This window comes from Raphanus sativus, chromosome 2, assembly GCF_000801105.2.
Source record: "Raphanus sativus cultivar WK10039 chromosome 2, ASM80110v3, whole genome shotgun sequence".
NCBI lineage: Eukaryota > Viridiplantae > Streptophyta > Magnoliopsida > Brassicales > Brassicaceae > Raphanus > Raphanus sativus.
Window position 1 is genome coordinate 23,886,380 of NC_079512.1, and position 19,745 is coordinate 23,906,124.

Consider the following 19,745-nt stretch of genomic DNA (forward strand, 5'->3'; position numbering starts at 1 on the left):
CATAAGTCCCTAAGACGAGGCTTCTTTGCATAACCTGTAGCCAATATCCGATTCCTTATAGTTTTGTCGATTAGCTTGGCCAATTGGCTAGGCTGGCGAGGCTTCTTTAGATGCTTCCTGTCATTGCGCTCCCTCCAAATCATGTAGATAGTAGTTTGAAAAACTAACCTCAGAAGAATATAATTGAGGTAGCCAAACTTATGCGTAGTAAAGTGCTGGAGAGTGATTTCTCAGTCCGGATCAGGGGGTCTGCCTAGTAGGGTGCCGACCACTTCAAGCCAAATAGTGTAGGTGTAAGGGCATGCGAAATACAAATGATCTCTTGTTTCATCTGGTTCTCCACAAAACAGACAGCCTTGTACTTGACCCCAAGCTCGCATTCGATCTCCGGTGGATAATCTATTCCTCACCACCAGCCAGGTTATGAAAGCAAAATGAGGCACTCCAAGGGAGAACCAAATCACTTTACTCCATTCTTGGGTTGGTTTGTGAGTACGAATTCTCTGCCATGTGACTGAAGTGGAGAAATGATTGCAGAAGTCAGTTTCATTCTTACGCCACAGGACCACATCTTGACCAAGCCTATTTTCTGCTAAAGGATGAGCTTCCACCATAGTGATGAGATCGCGAATCTGTCTAGCTCGGCTTCTTCTAAATGACCAGCCTGTCTCATTTCGTACATCACAAATTAGCGCTGATCTCGCAATGCCAAGCTTTAAGGTCCCAGTTTCACCCACAATTTCAATCAGTCTGCCTCTCGGATGCCATATATCTGTCCAAAATCGAGTCGCCTGTCCGTTATGCACTTCCATACTGAGGAACTGCTTAGCTGTTGACCTCAGCCTCAGAAGCCTCCGCCAAACCCAAGATCCCAAACCGGTGTCCCTGATGTCCCAGAGAGATTCACCTCGAAGTATATAATGCTTTACCCAGTCAACCCAAAGAAAGTTTGGCTCGCTAAACAAACGCCAGATTAACTTCAGGGAGAAGACCAACGATACCTCATTTATATTTCTGACCCCCAGACCTCCCTCCGCCAGAGGACTACATACTTCTTTCCAAGCCACTTTTGCTTTAGGAACATCATTTGGTGAGCCACTCTAGAGAAACGCTGAGCACATGCTATCGATTTCATCCATGCACTCTTTGGGCAAACAAAAAGCTGAGCACCAGAAGTTTGTTGTGCTAGCAATAACTGACTTGATAAGCATGAGACGTCCCGCGAAGGAGAGAGTCTTACTTGTCCAGCTCTGGAACCGAGCTTTGATTTTAGCTACCAAAGGCTCGTAATTGTTCCTCGTCAATGTTTTTGTCGTGAGTGGCAGACCAAGATACTTGATAGGTAGACCAGAGATAGAGAAGCCTACAGAGACAGTTTTTTCTTGTAGACTTTCCTTGTCGACACCTGCCGCAAACACTGTTGATTTTGCCACATTAATGCATAAACCAGATATCCGAGCAAACTTCGCAAAGACCTCGAGAACACCATCAAGTGATGCAGCCGATCCATTGGTAAACACCATTATGTCGTCTGCGAAACTAAGATGTGTCAGGTTGAGGGACGCACAGAGAGGATGATATCCAATACGCCTGTTGAGGACTGCAGAGTTGAGGAGCTTAGAAAGGACATTACTGATTACGACAAACAAGTACGGAGATAAAGAGCAGCCTTGTCTGATGCCCCTTGAACTAGAAAAGAACCCCTCAAGATCTCCATTAACTGATACTGAGAATGCAGCAGTGTCAACACAGCATATTATCCAAGTAATAAACAGAGCAGGATAGCCCATAGCCCGGAGAACCCTTCAATGAAAGACCACTGAACTGTGTCGAAAGCTTTGGAGATATCTAGTTTAATAGCTGAGCGCGAAGAAATCCATGGCTTGTGGTAATCTTTTACTAGTTCTGTGGCGAGGAGAACATTCTCAAGGAGAAGGCGGCCTTTGATGAAAGCGCATTGGTTTAGCTCAATAGCAGATGGGAGCGTAGCTTCCGGTTGCGAATGTAGTGCTAATTCGCGCCTCCTCAAATTTCGTGTTTGTATTCTCCTCTTATATGTCAAGAAAGATTTATATCTATATTTTTGGAACTAAAAAGTTTAATATATTTTTAGATTTTGTTAATATGAACTCATCGATAGCATATACAATTTACTATTGTAATTTATCAGTGTTTAGTTTAAAATACATTTTCTAAGAAGTGTAAGTTTTGCTAATATGTGTTACAACAAAAGTTCATGTTTATGTTCTACAAAACCAAAGCAAAAATCAATTACATGTAATATGAGAAACAAACAAAAAAGATCTTGCAAAGAAAAAAATGAATATTTAAAACATGAGATATCTCCTGAACATTTTCAAAACATTGGTGAAATTATTTATTTATTTTCAATTATAAATTTAAAAATAATATAATTCTTATATATATATATATATATTTTTTATTTGGAAATAATATGTTTCTATTACAAAAGTGAAAATAAGATAAAAACATTTTATAATTAAATATTAATTAAACAATTATAAAGATATTTCTAAAAAAAAAATTAATATGCGAGTGGATTAAAATTTCGAGACAATAATAAGTATATATATATATATATATATAATTTTTTTATTGAATTTTTCATATATAAATAATTTTATATTTGATTGAAACTTTTCTAGCGCATTTGATTTAATAAGATATAAACTAATATATATGTAAGGCATTTGTGCCCGCATGTGCGGTGTTTTACCCTAGTTTTTTACTAATTATCTTAAGATAAATATGTATAGTAAACTAAAATTTTAAATTTAATATTATTTAATATTTGTCATAAAATCATGGAAATGACAAGTAACAAAATTCACTTCTCAAATAATAGTATAGATTAGAAATAATATTTTTCTATTACAAAAGTCAAAATAAGATAATTTCTTTTATAATTAATATTAATAAAAGGATTTTTTATAAATATTTATCTAAAAGTATTTTTAATATGTGAGTGTTTTAAATTTTTGATTCAATAATAAGCATATATATTTTGCATTTTTCATATATATATAATTTTATGTTTGATTTAAACTTTTAGAGAATATTTAAATTAATAAGATATAAACTGATAAATATATGTGAGACGATTGTGTCTGCATGTGTAGGCAAAACCCCTAGTTTTTATTAATTATCTACAGATAAATATGTATAGTAAAATAAAAATTTAAATAATAATATTAGTTAATGATTTATCCTAAAATCATGGAGAATATGACAAGTACGCAAATTCACTTTTCATATAATAGAATAGATCGCCACGGACAAGGAACCGACAAGTGGGTTGAAAACATGTGTTATTAACACGTGGTTAGTCTGGATCCATTTCTGTGGAGGCTATCGTTTATAATTAAAAAACAAATTTGAGTTTTACATAATAAAATGATTTATTGCAAATATTGTTTTACGTAATTTAATTTGATTTAACGCTTTAGCTAATTGTTATTTTCTCTAAATTTTCATATATACCATAAATAAAAAAATTTATTAAAAATAATAATATCTTGTATTTATATTATTTTCTAATTTAGAAATATTTGACTATGCTATAATTTGTTTCTAAATATATATGTTATATGAATTTTTTTCTTCACTTGAATTAATATAATTCTAGTTAACAAAAAATTCTCGTTTATGTTTTTAATCTTAAAATATAAAATGAATAAGTCATGTATTAATCTTCAAAAAATATTAGTAGTATAATTTTCTTAAAATATCCAATCGATTTAAATCTATTAAGAAAAGTAATTTGTATCGTAAGTAACAAATTTTATGAACGTAAATAAACTAAAACAATCATTGAGAGAATTAAATAATTATAATTTTTTATTATAATTAGATAAGTTTATATTTCTAAATGAATTTTATAATGCATAGATAAAACTGTTGTAAAACAATTATGCCTTGATTTATTTTTAATTAAAAGTAAATTTAAAATAAATTTGTATTATTAGTTTATTTATTCTCCCGCCGGAGAATTTTTTTTTTCCGTGCGGACTCTGCCCCGTTTGATCCGCTATGGGGTGGGTGCGGGTCAACTGATTTGAAAAATATGTGGGGCATATACGAATGTGGGTCGAGTAGATTTTATACGGGGTGGAAACGGATCAATCAAATCAAAATTATTGGTACCCGCCAATCCGCAAATTAGTTTTTTTTTAAAATATAAAATTTTATTAAAAAAATAATTAAAAATAAGAATATAAATAAAATTTAATTAAAATATATTTATTTAAGAAATATATTGTTTAAAATATATAAATAATTAATTTTATTATTTTTTAATATTAACCACAGATCCTACGGATTATCCACTAATTTAAGCGAAGGGGATGAAGGTACGATTTTTTAAACTCGTTGGTCAAACGGATCGAATTTTTGAATAAAAAAAATGATTCAACCCCAAAAAAATCTACCTTAAATGATTAAAACAAACTAGTAAATCAACTATATAACTATAAAACCCAAATCCAGTAATAAACTTAACACCTCTATTATATTGATTCTCCATTCTAAACTGATATTCAATTACTAAATTAATATTTAATTATCATGGTTATTACACGAACATAATTCAGAAAAATATAGCTACACTACATTTAAGGTATCTTTATTAATTGGTCGAATATGTGATAAAACCATAAAGCACAAAATGGTAATTTTTACAGTATATGCTTTTTATAGTAGTGATGAAATATAGTTGCTATTTATGTCACAATTTATGAAAAATTGAAACTTACCAAATCTGTAGCAAGTTGAGATGATATTATTAACTTATGTCTTAATTTATTTAACTTATTTACTTGTTTGATTTGTCTCATCTAAACATCTCTCAGTAATAAGTTTTTTTTTTTTGACAACCTCAGTAATAAGTTAATAACTTGTTTTCTGATCAACCATAAATTCTAACCAAACGTTTTTCAGATTTAAAATTATCAAGAAGCAACAAGAAAATAGTAAAGTTGCTCTTTGCAATATTACTTTTGTAATGGGCTGGGTTGGGCTGAATTTTAGTGAGGATTGAAGGGTATAATAGTAATTTAGTGAGCACCTTCTTCCTTACACTTTCTTCTTTTTAACGTTTAACGTCGTCATTTCTTTCTCTTCGTCCAAACACTACAAGAAAGAGGGCCATATACCGACGGTACCATTTATGGGGATCTCGTCGGAATTGCTTACATCCGATGCTTTTCCGAGAAACCGCAATACGTCGGAGTTTGGGTCTCGGAAATGAGTGGTCATCGGGCAATTATCGGAAAGAACCGAGAAGATCACTTGTCGAGAATCTCGTCGGAATTGATTGTCGCTAATTTCCGATAAACACACCTATCGTAAGTTTCCGAGAAATTATCGAGGAGTTCAAAACTTTTTATTAAAAAAAAAAATGCGCCCCAGAACCAGAGCTCAGTTCAACGAGAACCATATTAAAATCCCGGTTTAGTTGCATTGACCATGAATAGTTGAATACATGTGAGTAAACACAAATAGCATTTTAAAATAATATTACATTAATGTCTAAACCAACCCTAACCAGAGAAAAGTGGTTTACAGAAAACAAAATCTGATATAAAAACCAAAACAAACCGGATACACATAAGCCCTAACCACCTCCCCGAAGAAGAAGTCATCTTCAATCCTTGGAACGCCAGATCTGCCACCAAAACGCCGTGAGGATCTAACCACCGCAGGCGTCTACCTTGCCGAAAATTAGTTGAGAAGAAGAAATAAGAAAGTGGAAAAGACACTCTGTTGGACCACCCATCCCTCGCCGTACAAAGACACTCTGTTGGACCATGTACAGAACAGAGCCATCGTTCTCCTCCTTCAACAAACAGAGCAAAACCAACCAAACCTAAGAAGATATCTAAACCTTAAGAATATAAAGTATGATAGAATTACAAAGCTTAAGATATTGCTATCTTTTGTTGGCTGAAGGGATTAGAGAGGTGTGGTTGAAAGCTTTGAAAGAAGATTAGGTGAGATGTTTATTGGGAGATTTAAGACATGGAATTAGCTCGAACTCCAACCAAATTATCACATACCGAGCAATTATCGGCACCGGATCACTTCTCGGAAACTATTGCAATGGTGACACGTATCCACTTCAACTCTTCCGGTGATTTCCCGTCAAATTCTCCGACAAGTTTCTGAGACTTTGTTGTTGTCAGTAATCTCCGAGAGCGTACCAACAAATTTTCCGATGAAAAACAAATTCTCGGGAATTATTTTTAGTTCCAACAAGATTCCGATAACCCGTTGTAACCATATTCCGACAAATATTGTTCCTCGGAAATATCCGAGAAGTAGCCGATAAAATTGATAGATTCTCGGTAATTTCTAGTAACAGCGAAGCAAAGTTTCCGATGACTAACATTCACGGAAATTATTGTCGGAGTGGAGGCTCTTTTCTTGTAGTGAAACAAGAAAAAAAAAAAAACCAGAGAGAAAAAAATGATTTCTTTTGTGAAAAATGTCCTTTCCAAGCCTGATGTAATCGTTGGTTTTGGTGTTGGCGTTGGTGTGGGGTTTATTGGGTCATCCTTGCCTCTCGGGAAAAACATGTCTTCAAGGTCACAAAAAGAGGCGGCGGAGGCGAGGGCGAAAGCAAACGCTGCACAGGCAGAAAGAGTGGAGAAGGAAGCCTTTGATGCAGAGTGGAATGCAGAGTTCAACCGGATCCAGCAGGCTAGGAAGCACGGCCCCTTTGTCGTGCCGGATAAGAAGAAGAAGCGGACGAAACCGGCGAACTGGGGTCAAAAATCCAAACCCAACGAGGAAACTGAGCCGGTGGACGAGAAGAAGGAGGCTGAGCCGGTGGAGACGAAAGAGTCTGAACCGGTGGGGACGAAAGAGTCTGAGCCGGTGGAGACCGAGGAGGCTGAGCCGGTGGACGAGACGAAGGAGGCTGAGCCGGTGATTCCGGTGGCGACCAAGGAGAAGGAGGCTCCGCCAGTGATGGAGGAGGAGGAGTCTTCGCAAGTGACTACGGTGGCAAAGACCGAGCTGGTGGAAGAGGAAGCTCCGGCGGTGAAGGAAGAGGAAGATCCGGCGATGGTGGGAGAGGAAGATCCGGCGGTGAAGGAAGAGAAAAGTCCCGCGGGGGCTCCGGTGAAGGAGGTTTGAAGTAATTGCTATCTCGTTTTCTTATTTTTATAAGTGTGTTTAATATTTGGCTTATCTTAATGTTTTAAGTGTGTTTAATATCTGCATGGTTTAATGTCTGAGGTTTGATTTTGCTACTTATCTTAATGTTTTAAGTGTGTTTAATATCTGCATGGTTTAATGTTTGAGGCTTGATTTTGCTACTAGTAATCTTGGTTAGGGCTTCTAAAACTCTTAATAATATTATTTAAATTGTATTGACTTGTTATCTTTATTTGGATCTATATATTGTTGTCTTTATTTAGCGGATGCGATACGCTTGTATCTTTTGTTCTTCAGTCTTAGCTAGTCAAATTTGAAGTATTCAGCATTTCCCAAATAAATAACCAAAGGACATTTACCATTTTATTTATTTATGAAAAATATATCATTTTCTAGTATTGTTGGTTGCTTACAGAATATAAGGAAAAACATCTCTTTTTCGTTCACTTATTCGTTATTTTTCTCGATCTAAACTACATAGAATACTTCTTTAACATAAATAACAAAAGGAAATAAATATGTACATTGTTTTACTCTATAACTCTCACGTGACTATGCAAGTTCACTTTTAAGTTTTAACGGAATCCATGGACCGTGAGTATTTTTCAAATAATAATTACCACGTTTGATTTAATTTTGTTAGTTTGAAAATCAGAGAAAGAAAAGAAATTCGATAGGGAGTAGCTGTTAAGAAATGATGGTGCAAAAAAATAAATTAAAACCATGCAGTCGTATATATATTGTTATCATTGTTTAGGTTAATTCAAAAATATGTAATGATCATGACGACTAGTCAGTCTTAAATGCATCGTGAGAGGCGGGGGAACAAAAAAGAATCTGAAAAAAGCGACCTGCGAGAGCTCTCCCGTTTGACACGTGAGTGTGAGTGTGAGTGTTCAAAATACTATTTCACCCTTTTAAATAAACAGCCAACATACAAAACTGTTATTAAATCACAAGTTTCTGCGCGTTATGTCCATATTTTTTAGTCTAATCATCTGATGATTTTCTATGATCAAATAGCAGATGTCTATTAGCCTCCATCCTCACACTTCCTCTTGGGTTACACGGTTTATCTCTTTTTTTTGTAAAATAATTTTATGTTCTTTATGCTAATAATATAAATTGTTGACAAACAAGATTGTAAATCACATATGATATCAGTTTATAATTTATATATCAATCTCTCATATTTAAATAATTGTTAATGATACTGCTCTTTTCGTTTGAATGAAAAATAACTAGCAATTTAAATTTAAGTTTTTTATAATTTTATTTTCTCAGTTACAAAGCTTCAGGGCATTTTAGGAAATAAATACCTCTCTCCTGATATAATTTATTGCATGGTGTATCTTTAATTTGTCTTTATCGGATGAAAAATGGAAGACCATATGGTGATAACGACAGGGAGAGAGAGAATTGCTGTATTCGAAGCAAAAGTTGTGTGGGGATCGTCGAGATCGACATCATTATCATTTGATTCGGTAACAACCAAACATTATAACTTTTCACGCTCTCTTCCAAAACATTTGGGATAAAAAGGGGATTAACACTTTTATTTCCGTTTAAGAATTGGGATTATAGAGTTTCTTTTCTCCTCCTCACATTTTGTCAAATGCTTTATTTTATCAAATAGTAAGTATATAACTATTAGTTAAGTGATTATTATGATATACTGGTTTCGAGTATCAGTTTCTCCTCCTCACGTGAATTTTTATTTCGTTTGATGTATTGTACAATTTGCTTAAATTACAGAGCAGACAAAGGCGCGTGCCTCTACGTTTACTCCACTTTCTTTTACTCTCTCTTCTTTTCTTTTCTTTTCTTTCATTTTATTTTTCATCTTGAATATATATAGGCTTTTTTTCCTGACAACAAACTAATAAACTGGAATATTATATAAGTTTATTATCCTGTATATGGAAAAAGAATTGCTTTAAACAGGAATGTCACCATATGTGAAATGTTGATATATCACGCTAAAACAACAAATTATATACTTTGTCCCATGTTTAAATTTGTCTTGATTTATATTTGTGTTAGCTTTTGTTTAAGTTTTTAATAAAATCTTTCAGTGACAAAAAATATCATTAGTTCTTATAAGAGAGGGGAGTGGAGCAACAAAAATCTGAGGAAAGCGACTTTTCTAGAGAAAGAGAGTCTAACTCTCTCTCTTTTTTTTTGTAACGATCTCCCACATGCATGGATATTCATAATAAAAGTTAAATGATTACCACGTGGAATTTTTATATTATCTCCCATATACATGTATGTTTGCCATGCAGTCATGCACACAATTTTTTATTCCTTTTTTTTTCTTTGTGTAAAAGACACAATTTTTTATTCTTTATCCTGAGTTCTTCAGTCTTCACCAATCCTATTTAATTAAGGTATTCAATAGCTAATAAAATAACCAAATGACATTTACCTAACCTATAATTCTATGTTTGAGTAACTAACACATGCAATATTTACGTTTTGGGACGCACACGGACATGGTACACAAATTAGGCGTGATGAACATAAATATTTCATACCCATTGGGATGTATCCAATCAGAGAGCGAAGTCGAAGACAGACACATCCTGAAAAGTATCAACAAATGGGTAACGAAATTTAACTCAAGAACTACGAACGCAACATGATCTCTCACAAACGAACACAACTCTAAAAGATCTCAACAAAAACCCTCACTGAGCTACATTCGTTTCGCCTACAATTATCCACAACCCCACTCACTATGTTAAGAAAAATATCCAAATTTAGCGTTTGCGTTTATAAAATAACTCTTTATATGTATAGTTATAGTTTGCGTTTGTCAATTAACGCAAACATAATTTTGCAACGAACGCGAGGTTCAAGGTAGCAAACACGTAGTATTGCAACGTGCACGAGCGTTGGTGATAAACGTGCACACCAACCTCTTGTTAACTACCGTTAAACCTGAACATCTTGATTGATGTAGTGAAGTTCATTAACTATATGTTTTGTGTGCCTTGTTACACAACTACTATCTATTTTGAGATAATTATGGTTTTGTGTGTTTCGTGGATACATTCTTGCAACTGTTCTGTTCGTGCTATCATACAATAACGAGGCTGGAGTTTCATAGCAAAGAGACCTTTCTACGTGTTAGTGGGGGTATTGGGGGTAAAATGACCCTATCATGTTTTATTTATGCTTAACAACTAGAGTAAAACAAAACATTTTTAAGGTTGAATTTGTTCAAAAGATAAAATAAGTAAATTAAGAGGCCTTATAGTTTAACTGGTATATTATTAGATATTGTTTTAGTTTTAAGCTCATTCTTAGACATCTTATCTATTAAAATAGAAATAATAAATTCTTTTGATGTTATAAAAAAAAAATTTCTTTTATGTGTGATATGATGTTGTGGCAACAAAGACATGTTTACTTCACGAAGGACATGGTATCAGATTGGAATTGAGGGATGCCTCTGGTCGAGTAAGGTAGCGGCAACCATCCCACTGCCCACGAGGTCTTAGAAACCTCTAATCGAATCTGAGGTTTCGCTATAACATCGATTTATGTCTTTATGAGGAAAGTCTAACAGTTTTAAGAATGTATGATTATAGGATGGCTTCGTTTGTTGGTTTGATTCGCGATGTTGAGATATGTCCAATTAATCATGACGTTGGGACAAAACCAACTTCATCTGTTTGTTTCAAGACAGGTTTTGTTTCTTATCTGGGTTCTTTCACAGTTTCATTTCTTTGTTTCAAGGGGCGATACTCTTTTCCTTCTTGAAAAATGCTTTGGGTTTATAAACAAATTGTTTTCCTCTCAACTTCTTTGATAGTTGCGTTGATTGGACGTCAAAGAATGCTGCCATTAGGATTACCAAGTGGTGAGGAAGAGTCAGTTTGTACCAGTGAATGTCCTGAAGACATGACGGTGTAAGTAGACTCTCGAGACATCTGCAAACATAAGATGCAAGAGTGGTGTTTGTTTGTATTTTCCAAACAAGAAGTCTTCTCCCGGTAAATCGAGATTTATGGCTTGCTTTTCGGGGTAAGCGTTTGGTTTGGTTAGTTCTAACTATGAAATCAAGTTTCTTACTAAACATCGTACTCAATCCACTCTCCACCAAGCAAAGAAGATATTAAAGTCCCGCAAAGCCACATAGCTGCACCGCTCAGGACCGTGTAAGTTTCTTTTCCATGGACCTCCCTGTCTTAGCATAAACGTAACAAAGAAGAAAAAACGGAATCTTCTTGTATTTTTAAGTTACTGAAGAAACTGACGGTTAACATACAACTTTACGTTTAATGATTCATATTCATGAGGTCATAAGTAATACAACTTTACGTTTGGAAAAGCAACCAGAAACCAATATTCAACAATGAATGATAATTGTTATTTCAACAATTAGGTTGTATGGGTAGGTTTCTCCTCCAAATAGTGACCGTGAAAATACTAACTAGTATCTAATCTGTATTTTTTATTCCACATGTTCGATCGACTAACTTAAATATTTGATTTGCATCCATAATCCATTTATAGTAATCCAATTATGTAACATACACTAATGTACTTTTTGAAAAAAACATACACCAATGTATAAAATAATTCGTTTTATGTTATTTGTATGCACCTATTTTATTGAGTAACAAATAATCCATACTAATATTCTGAATTGTACAATTATTTAACATCACTAATGTTATTAAAATATTTATTACAAAATGAAAAGGCACTCCCGGATGCATGAGTTAAAATCTAATTATTGTTTTAATTGGTTGTATGGTTATTGTTCTGGGAAAGGGTTGCGGCTGCGTATTTAAAAGTTTAGTCGTTTAAATTGGAAGTTTAAACCAGAACTACTCGCCTCGTATATGTGTAGTTAGTTATATGAGGCACTTCTCCTGTACACGTGGCAATCTATGTTAAATGCGTACACTGTTTGGTTCTTTTTGATTCTTAAAAATAATATCTATTTTAGTTAAATCAAGATTTATTTTAGATATATGCTTATATTCAAAATGTTTGTTTTTAATAGATTTTCAGTCTTTTTAGCAGCCTACTCATTTACCTTACACTAATAAACTGGAATGTCGTTTAGACCATGTGCAACGGGGGATCACCCCGAATCCGTAACGGCTAATGGTCCCCATGGTTTAATTTAAATAATAGTATAAAGTTTAGCATAGTTAAGGATTGGTCCTTAATTAGGTGGTTTACGGACTCGATCCTTGTGGTTTACGGACTCGGGAAAAATGCACGTGTCCGATTGTGAGTGGACCGGGCCGGTTTTGTGTTTCGTATGGGGTAAAGTGATTTGGTCATTTCGACCGAAGCAAAGAAAAAAAAATTCCTCTCCTCTCTCGACGGCGATTCTGCGATTCATCTCTCTCGGATCGTCAAGGTAAAAAGAAGGCGGTTCTTGTAGATTAATCGATGTAGATTAGTTTGCATGTTGTTTACGGTTGTAATTACGGTTCTTCTTGTTTGTTTTCCTCTCAATCTAGGGTTTGGTTTTGTTTATTCAATGGATTTGAAAACCTTAGTTTGTTCGAAGAACTTTTCGATTAGGGTTCTTGTTGTTTGTTCCATTTGATTTACGATTAGGGTTCTTCTTGTTTGTTCCCTTTGATTTACGGTTTGAAAATCAAAATCTTTTGGCTTTTTCATTCGATTTAGGTTTCTCAATCCCCTAGTATTTACAGAGGATTTAGATTAACGCTTTGGGTCTCAATTTTATTACCGATTCAAATGCAATGATGGTTCCATATTTTTGTTGTTAAGGTTTTGACAAAGTCTCAGTCTTTTTCTATATGTATATTATTTGTCTTTGTTGCAGGTTATTTGTCTTTTTCTCAGGATTTAGATTAATGCTCTGTGTATTCTTTGTTGCAGGTTAACTAGAATGGGACAATATAGCTATAGCCAGCCGTCCTCATCATCAGAGGACTTAGACATAACGTCACTTCTCGAAGCTGAAGCTCAGCTGTACGCGGATGAAGGTCAGAGTAGCTTCCATATGCCAGAGGCGGTTCAGTACCAACCTCAACCTGAGGCCGATGATGGAATCCCGACGATTTGCTACTGTGGGGCGGAGCCGGTTATAGCAACCGCCTACACTGGCAAAGATGCATGCCGAAGGTACTTCAGCTGCGTCAATGCGGATGATGGAGACTGTCACATCTGGAAGTGGTGGGATGTTGCGATCATGGAGGAGATGAGGGAGTTTCAGTCACTGCTAAGGCGGCTTAAGGAAGAAGGTGAGAAGAGTGAGGAGAAGCAGCTACTGCTAGAGAAGAGTGTAGGTGAGCTAGGAAGGGAGAATTCATGAGTTAAGCTAATGGTGTGCCTATTAGTTTTAATAGGATTGGTCTTCTTGGTTCTGCGTGGTAAGTTATCTATTTTTCATGATTGATAATGCGAGTTAAGCTAATGGTGTGCCTAATCAATTGACTTTTTTATGTTATGTGTTTGCAGGAGTAGCTTCAAAGGGTTCAAACGGGAGTGTTTTAACACTTGACTTCCTTAACTAATAAGGTACGTTTGTATTGGTGTATGTTCTCAAAATTAAATGGATGAATAAATTTAACACTTGCTACTGAATTGCTTTATATGTTCTGAATAAATTAGTATTATAATTTTCTGGTTTGGGTGAATAAATGCTACTGAATTGCTTTATATGTTCTGATTTGATTGGTTTTAATGTTTTAGTTTAGTAGTTATACGATAAATGCATGTAGTTTACTTCCTATCTTCCTAACTGCTTAGATTTGATGGCTTTAATTGCTTAGTTTACTTCCTATTAAACTTAAGGCTCTGTGTAACTAGTAGAGTAACACAGAGTAACCATGGCTAGCTCCTCTGGTTTTTCAAACCTTCTACGTAGCCAACTTCCTGTAGACCTTGATTCACCCGAACCCTTTTGGTTCGGGTCCGAACTTCCTGATGAGTCTCCTAGCCCAGTCCCTGAAGTCCCTGAAGAGTCTAGTGTTAATAAGGAGAGGAGGAAATTTTCTCCCATAGAGGATAAGATCCTAATTGGTGCTTGGCTTAACACGAGCAAGGACCCTATCGTCGGCAATGACCAGAAAGCTGGTGCTTTCTGGAGGCGTATTGTAGACTACTACAACGCAAACCCTCACCTCGTTGGGAAAATGCCGCGAGAGACACCTTCTTGCAAGCATAGGTGGTCTAGGATCAACGAGCAAGTTGGCAGGTTTACTGGATGTTATGATGCGGCTCTGAGGGTGCAGAGAAGTGGCCAAAACGATGATGATGTAATGAAAGCCGCCTTAGACCTATTCTTCGTCAAGTACAACAACAAGTTCGTCATGGATCACTGCTGGAGGGAGCTGAGGTATGACCAGAAATGGTCATCCAACTATGTGCCTAAGGAGGGTGGAAAGGAAAAGCGGAAACAAATTTTGGAGGTTGATAGAGAACCTGAGGCTAGACCTATCGGTATAAAGGCTGCCAAAGCTGCCAGTTTGAAGAAGAAGAATCCTAGAGAAGTGGAGTTGTCAAAGCTACAAGGCGTTTTAGAACTGAAGGAAAAAGTGTCTAGGAATAAAGTCCTTGAACGCTTGCTTGCGAAGAAAGAGCCACTCTCTGAGATCCAGGAGAAGCTAGTGTCGAAACTACTATCTGAAATGTTATGATGTGTTGTTTGAGGTTGCGTGAAGTAGTTCCTTAGCTCAGTTTGCTTGCGTAGTTGCATAGTAGTTTGTTAGTTGCTTGCGTAGTTGCATACTAATTGTTGTGTAGTTGCTTGCGTAGTTGCATCCTTAGCTCAGTTTGCTTGCGTAGTTGCATACTAACTGTTGTGTAATGTGTTTTGTTTCAGGTCAAGATGTCACGGGAGAAGAGGAGAAGAAGTCACGGGAGAAGAGGAGAAGAAGTCACGGGGGTGAAAGCAGCCACGGGTGGTCCTTTTTTGTAGCCCATGTGAAGAAGTCACGGGGTTAATGTTTTTCAGTTTGTGTATTATAAGTACTATCTCCTTCTCCTTGTTTTCTCATTATCAAAACTTTGTATGATAAGTTTGAATGCTTGTAATATTTTGCTACTAAGAAGTGTATTTATCCCACGGCTTGTAAAACGGTTTGACATTATCACTTCTTCTCCTTGTTTTATCCTTGCTTGCATTTTCTGTATTGCTTGCATCACTTCTTCTCCTTCTTTTATGACTCAAAGTAATACATACTCTTCTTCTATAATACACAAATTGAAATCTGTAAAGAAACACTTCTTCTCCTTCTTCTCCTTGTATACATACAAATTGATAGCTTAGATTACTTCTTCTATCTTGTATTACATATTCTTATAAATCCGTAAAGAAACAAACGTACTTACAAATATGTATGTATAAATTTATTAAAATATGTATGTATAAATTTATTAAAATATGTATGTATAAATTTATAAAAATATGTTTGTATAAATTTATAAATATGTATGTATAAATTATTTAAAAAATGTATGTATAAATCTTTCTCAGGCAAAATGTCATCATCTTCAGAGGATGGATTGGATGAAAGATTGGACGAGATTTTCGACGATATCTGTGACGATACAATCGACAACATTATCGAGGCCCAAACCAAGAAGCAAAAGAAACGTGCTTATATAGAACGAAACCGTGAAGCTGGACACAATCGTTTGTGGAATGACTACTTCTCCGAACATCCGACTTATGAGGAACATTTATTCAGACGCCGTTTCCGTATGAACAAGGGATTATTCATGCGTATTGTGTATGCCCTCTCAGAGAACGTCTCATTCTTTCAACAAAGAAGAGATGCTACCGGGAGGTTTGGTCTTTCTGCACTACAAAAATGTACGGCAGCCCTTCGTATGCTTGCTTATGGTTCTGCGGCTGACGCGGTTGACGAATATCTCCGACTAGGTGAGACGACGGCACTTTCATGTTTACATCATTTCACTCACGGAGTAATACATTTATTTGAAGATGAGTATCTACGAAGACCCACAGCAGAGGATCTTCAACGACTACTCGATATTGGAGAGAAACGCGGGTTTCCTAGGATGGTTGGGAGCATTGACTGTATGCATTGGGAGTGGAAAAATTGCCCAACCTCTTGGAAAGGACAGTACGCCCGGGGATCAAACAAACCGACAATTGTCTTAGAGGCTGTAGCTTCACAAGATCTTTGGATATGGCACGCCTTTTTTGGTCCTCCAGGTACCTTAAACGATCTTAATGTCCTTGATCGGTCTCCTGTTTTTGATGACATTATAGAAGGTCGAGCTCCAAGGTTAGAGTACGTGGTCAACGGACACAAGTATAAGTTCGCTTACTACCTCACTGACGGTATATATCCAAGATGGTCAACATTTATTCAATCTATCACACGGCCTCAATGTGACAAAACGCGGTTATTTGCTAAAAGACAAGAATCAGCCCGAAAAGATGTCGAGCGGGCATTTGGCGTTTTGCAAGCTCGATTTGCGATTGTAAAAAACCCGGCTCTTACATGGGACAAAAAAAAGATTGGGAAGATTATGCGAGCATGTATCATATTACACAATATGCTAGTCGAAAATGAACGCAATGGCTACGGGCGTATCGACATCTCGGAATTTGAAGATGGAAGCGTGACAAGGAGTTCAGAGGTGGAAACCGAAACCGACATGCCAACAAATCTCAATAACATGTTTTCCGATCAGAACCAGAAAGAGCTTCGGGATGCGCATATACATGAACAATTGAAAAAAGATTTAGTTAAGCATATTTGGAACAAATTTGGTCATGATGATTAATAATTTATGTATCTATGACTTTTATTATTGTTTTTTAATTTTTATAATGCAATAAATAAAAAATAATTTTCAAATTTGAAAAAATATTAATTTTTTATTTTTAAGGATTCCTAATTGGATATCACCATTGTACACACTAATTTCACTCAACTCCTTAACTATTCTAAAAAAAAAAAATGATTAAACAATTACTAAAGATTCTATGTGCAAATCTACCATTGCAGATGCTCTAATTTCACTCAACTCCTTAACTATTCTAAAAAAAAAAATGATTAAACAATTCCTAAGGATTCCATGTGCAAATCCACCATTGCACATGTTCTTAGGCATATCGTTTTAGGTTACTTAAATCTCTACTCCTAAATCCTAATTACTTTTTATCCTTCTTCTTTTTTTCTGCCTTTTTTCTGTTTGAATATAGAAAACGCCATTTTCCAAGACAAACTCAACTAATTATAGACTAGCCACCTGTGCTCCTTACTCCTTCATTACAGGCTACACTGTAGGAAGAGAATCAAATCTTTTGTACGTACTACACAGGTGACTGTCGGAGTTGTGTTCGTTTTGCAAAGGCGTCAACATAGTGGTCACGTGTTGAATCACACTTCTTGAATTGGGCTTTTTCGACATTTCCTCTTCTTTTTTTTCTTTTTTTTCCCCTCAAAGTGTTTTTAATTATAAAATGGGCCAAACCCAATGAAACGGCCGAAGCCCGATTACATCAAGAAGCGGCCTACAAACCCACATGCATACAAACTCAAAGATAAACTAAAACCGGGCCTGCGGTCCAAACTTGAAATCCGAACGGCCCAGCACAGAAAGCCCGTCGAGGAGGTGGCTCACCACGTGGGGAGCTCTGCACCAAAACGCGACACGCGTATTCATCTCCTCCACTCGACCGTTTCAGTTTCACCGCCGCCGGAGCAACCACCTTCACAATACCCGTTCGTCGGAGCTCGGAACTCACCGACGCCTCCACCCGAAAACATCACCGCTCTTCACCGCACTGTCGTCACGCCGGTTAGATCAGTCGAACCTCACTAACTCTAGCGGCTTTGTAATACTTGAAACCCTCGACACGCGGTCCAAGAAAGCCTATGCCTTTCAACGGAATCGTCATCTAGCCGGAGATCTCTCATCTACCGGAGTGACCCATCCCCGTCTTTACCGCACAACTCACCGGACTAAAACCACACCAGAACTAGAGAATTAAACCCAAAAATCACGGGTTACTAAGCGGAAGCGCGGATCTTTAGTAGCCTCCGCACTCCGAGAAACAAAAGCCGGCGAAGAAAGATCTGAGGGAGACCTTCTTCCCGGAAGCTTGAACCGGCGTTTGTGGATCTGATGAAGCCTCCACCACCCGGAGAACACACCACTCGACGAAGCTGACCACTCCCTCTCCACGGAAACCCTCAAGCGGACGCGTCGTCACTCCAATCCCGAACCACCGACAGAGATGGAGACGCAACCAGAGCTCGGACAAGGCCTCCGTTGACAGTAAGATGAAGAGAGAGCCACGAGGAACAAAACAAGAAAACGGAAAAGGACTCCGGCGTCGGCATGGACGCTCACGCGCCGGCCGAACGCCGGAGATCTAGCTTTTCTCTCTCTTCTTACAATCTTCTTTTTTTTTAAAAAACATTAACGATCTTCATCTCTTCACTTTTTATCAGGCCAATACATTTGTGTACATTTTTTTTTGCCATCTGGAATTTTATTAATAAGCAAGGCCCAATAAGACCCAAACCATAAACTATTACAACAAAGCCCAACAGTCTCATTCAAACTTTGATTCAAATAAGGCGACAAAGCCCAATAACTAAAACCCTAGTCTTACAGGCCCAAACGGGACATCGCCCCAACCTCCCAGCTCGACGGACATGTGTTGTAATCCTCAACTGCGAGGAAAATGTGTCGTCCTAATCTTCTTCCTTTCCCCACCTTCGGAGAAAGCATGCGGTGCGTCATCGGAAATTATCAGACCTATCACAGCCACCATCCATGGCTGAGCCCCATCACGGAGAGCTTCATCAATCACCTTCGAGATCTCATCCGGAACCACCAAGCCGTCCAAACACGGGATTAAGATAACCCCAAACTCTATCTCGTTGTCTTCATCAGCCTCGCTTCCTCCTAGAGCATCAAACCAAACAGATCAGGATCTCATCGAGATGAAGCGAAGCCGAGAATTTAGAACGTCGTGACCTAAAAGTCGCATCCAGAGGGACAGGATCGACAACCAAAGCCGGCAGCGTGAGGCTCAGAACACCTCCGCTCCCCGGAGTCAAAGCCGGCGACGATTGAGCTACGGAAACCTCATCTCCCGGAATCATAAAGCCGAACAGAAAACTGGAAAGGGCACAAAGATCCACTCCCTAAAAACATCCAAATCGATTAAACAGAGGAAATTAAAAAACTAGAAGGTCGGACCGGCAGTGGCTATGGGAACCCACTTTGCCGGCCGGAGACGATAAAACACGGCGGGGTCTTTTTAGAAAGAATTCAGAGGTTTTTCTAGAGAGAGGTTATGGTAAGTATTGTGATCAATCAAATAAACCATATATTTGTGTACATCTTTTGTCCAATAATCGAGACTTCATTTTTTTGATAACTGTAGTGTGATTCCAAAAGCTTTCTACGCTCAAAGACTAATGAGGACCATGAAAATTTGGGTTTTCTTGCAATTTAAGACGTCTATGGGTGGCCAAAGAGAATCAAACCCATGACGGAAGCTCCAGCTGGAGCCTCTTTACCACTAGACCAAGACTACTTGGTCTAATCAAGACTTCATTTTGAAAAGCAAA

The 19,745-nt window shown here is 36.9% G+C and overlaps 4 protein-coding genes across 4 annotated transcripts; 3 read left to right on the forward strand and 1 right to left on the reverse strand.

Annotated features, from left to right (window-relative positions):
- Positions 1–230: 230 nt before the first annotated feature.
- Positions 231–1,790, reverse strand: LOC108838378 (uncharacterized). Its single transcript, XM_057004237.1, has 2 exons — positions 1,201–1,790; positions 231–885 (listed from the first exon to the last, which is right to left on the reverse strand). The coding sequence occupies exons 1-2, from the start codon at positions 1,788–1,790 to the stop codon at positions 231–233; spliced, it is 1,245 nt and encodes a 414-aa protein (XP_056860217.1).
- A 10,562-nt stretch (positions 1,791–12,352) lies between these two features.
- Positions 12,353–13,489, forward strand: LOC108838389 (uncharacterized). The gene is made up of 2 exons (XM_057004238.1): positions 12,353–12,562; positions 13,054–13,489. Exons 1-2 carry the CDS (start codon positions 12,414–12,416, stop codon positions 13,487–13,489), a joined length of 585 nt encoding a protein of 194 aa, XP_056860218.1. The 5' UTR covers positions 12,353–12,413.
- A 517-nt stretch (positions 13,490–14,006) lies between these two features.
- Positions 14,007–15,068, forward strand: LOC108838399 (glutathione S-transferase T3-like). Its single transcript, XM_018611347.1, has 2 exons — positions 14,007–14,809; positions 15,002–15,068. The coding sequence occupies exons 1-2, from the start codon at positions 14,007–14,009 to the stop codon at positions 15,066–15,068; spliced, it is 870 nt and encodes a 289-aa protein (XP_018466849.1).
- Positions 15,069–15,660: 592 nt separating this feature from the next.
- LOC108838411 (uncharacterized) lies at positions 15,661–16,938 on the forward strand. The gene has a single exon (XM_018611353.1). The coding sequence runs from the start codon at positions 15,661–15,663 to the stop codon at positions 16,936–16,938; it is 1,278 nt and encodes a 425-aa protein (XP_018466855.1).
- Positions 16,939–19,745: the final 2,807 nt, after the last annotated feature.

What these genes read in the sequence shown, in the direction of transcription:
- LOC108838378 (XM_057004237.1), bottom strand. Translation starts at nt 1,790, where the DNA reads ATGGGCTATCCTGCTCTGTTTATTACTTGGATAATATGCTGTGTTGAC. An exon ending in GGACGTCTCATGCTTATCAA is followed by an intron (nt 886 to 1,200) that starts GTCAGTTATTGC and finishes CTGGGACATCAG; the next exon opens with GGACACCGGTTTGGGATCTT.
- LOC108838389 (XM_057004238.1), top strand. Translation starts at nt 12,414, where the DNA reads ATGCACGTGTCCGATTGTGAGTGGACCGGGCCGGTTTTGTGTTTCGTA. An exon ending in ATCTCTCTCGGATCGTCAAG is followed by an intron (nt 12,563 to 13,053) that starts GTAAAAAGAAGG and finishes TCTTTGTTGCAG; the next exon opens with GTTAACTAGAATGGGACAAT.
- LOC108838411 (XM_018611353.1), top strand. Translation starts at nt 15,661, where the DNA reads ATGTCATCATCTTCAGAGGATGGATTGGATGAAAGATTGGACGAGATT.
- LOC108838399 (XM_018611347.1), top strand. Translation starts at nt 14,007, where the DNA reads ATGGCTAGCTCCTCTGGTTTTTCAAACCTTCTACGTAGCCAACTTCCT. An exon ending in TCGAAACTACTATCTGAAAT is followed by an intron (nt 14,810 to 15,001) that starts GTTATGATGTGT and finishes GTTTTGTTTCAG; the next exon opens with GTCAAGATGTCACGGGAGAA.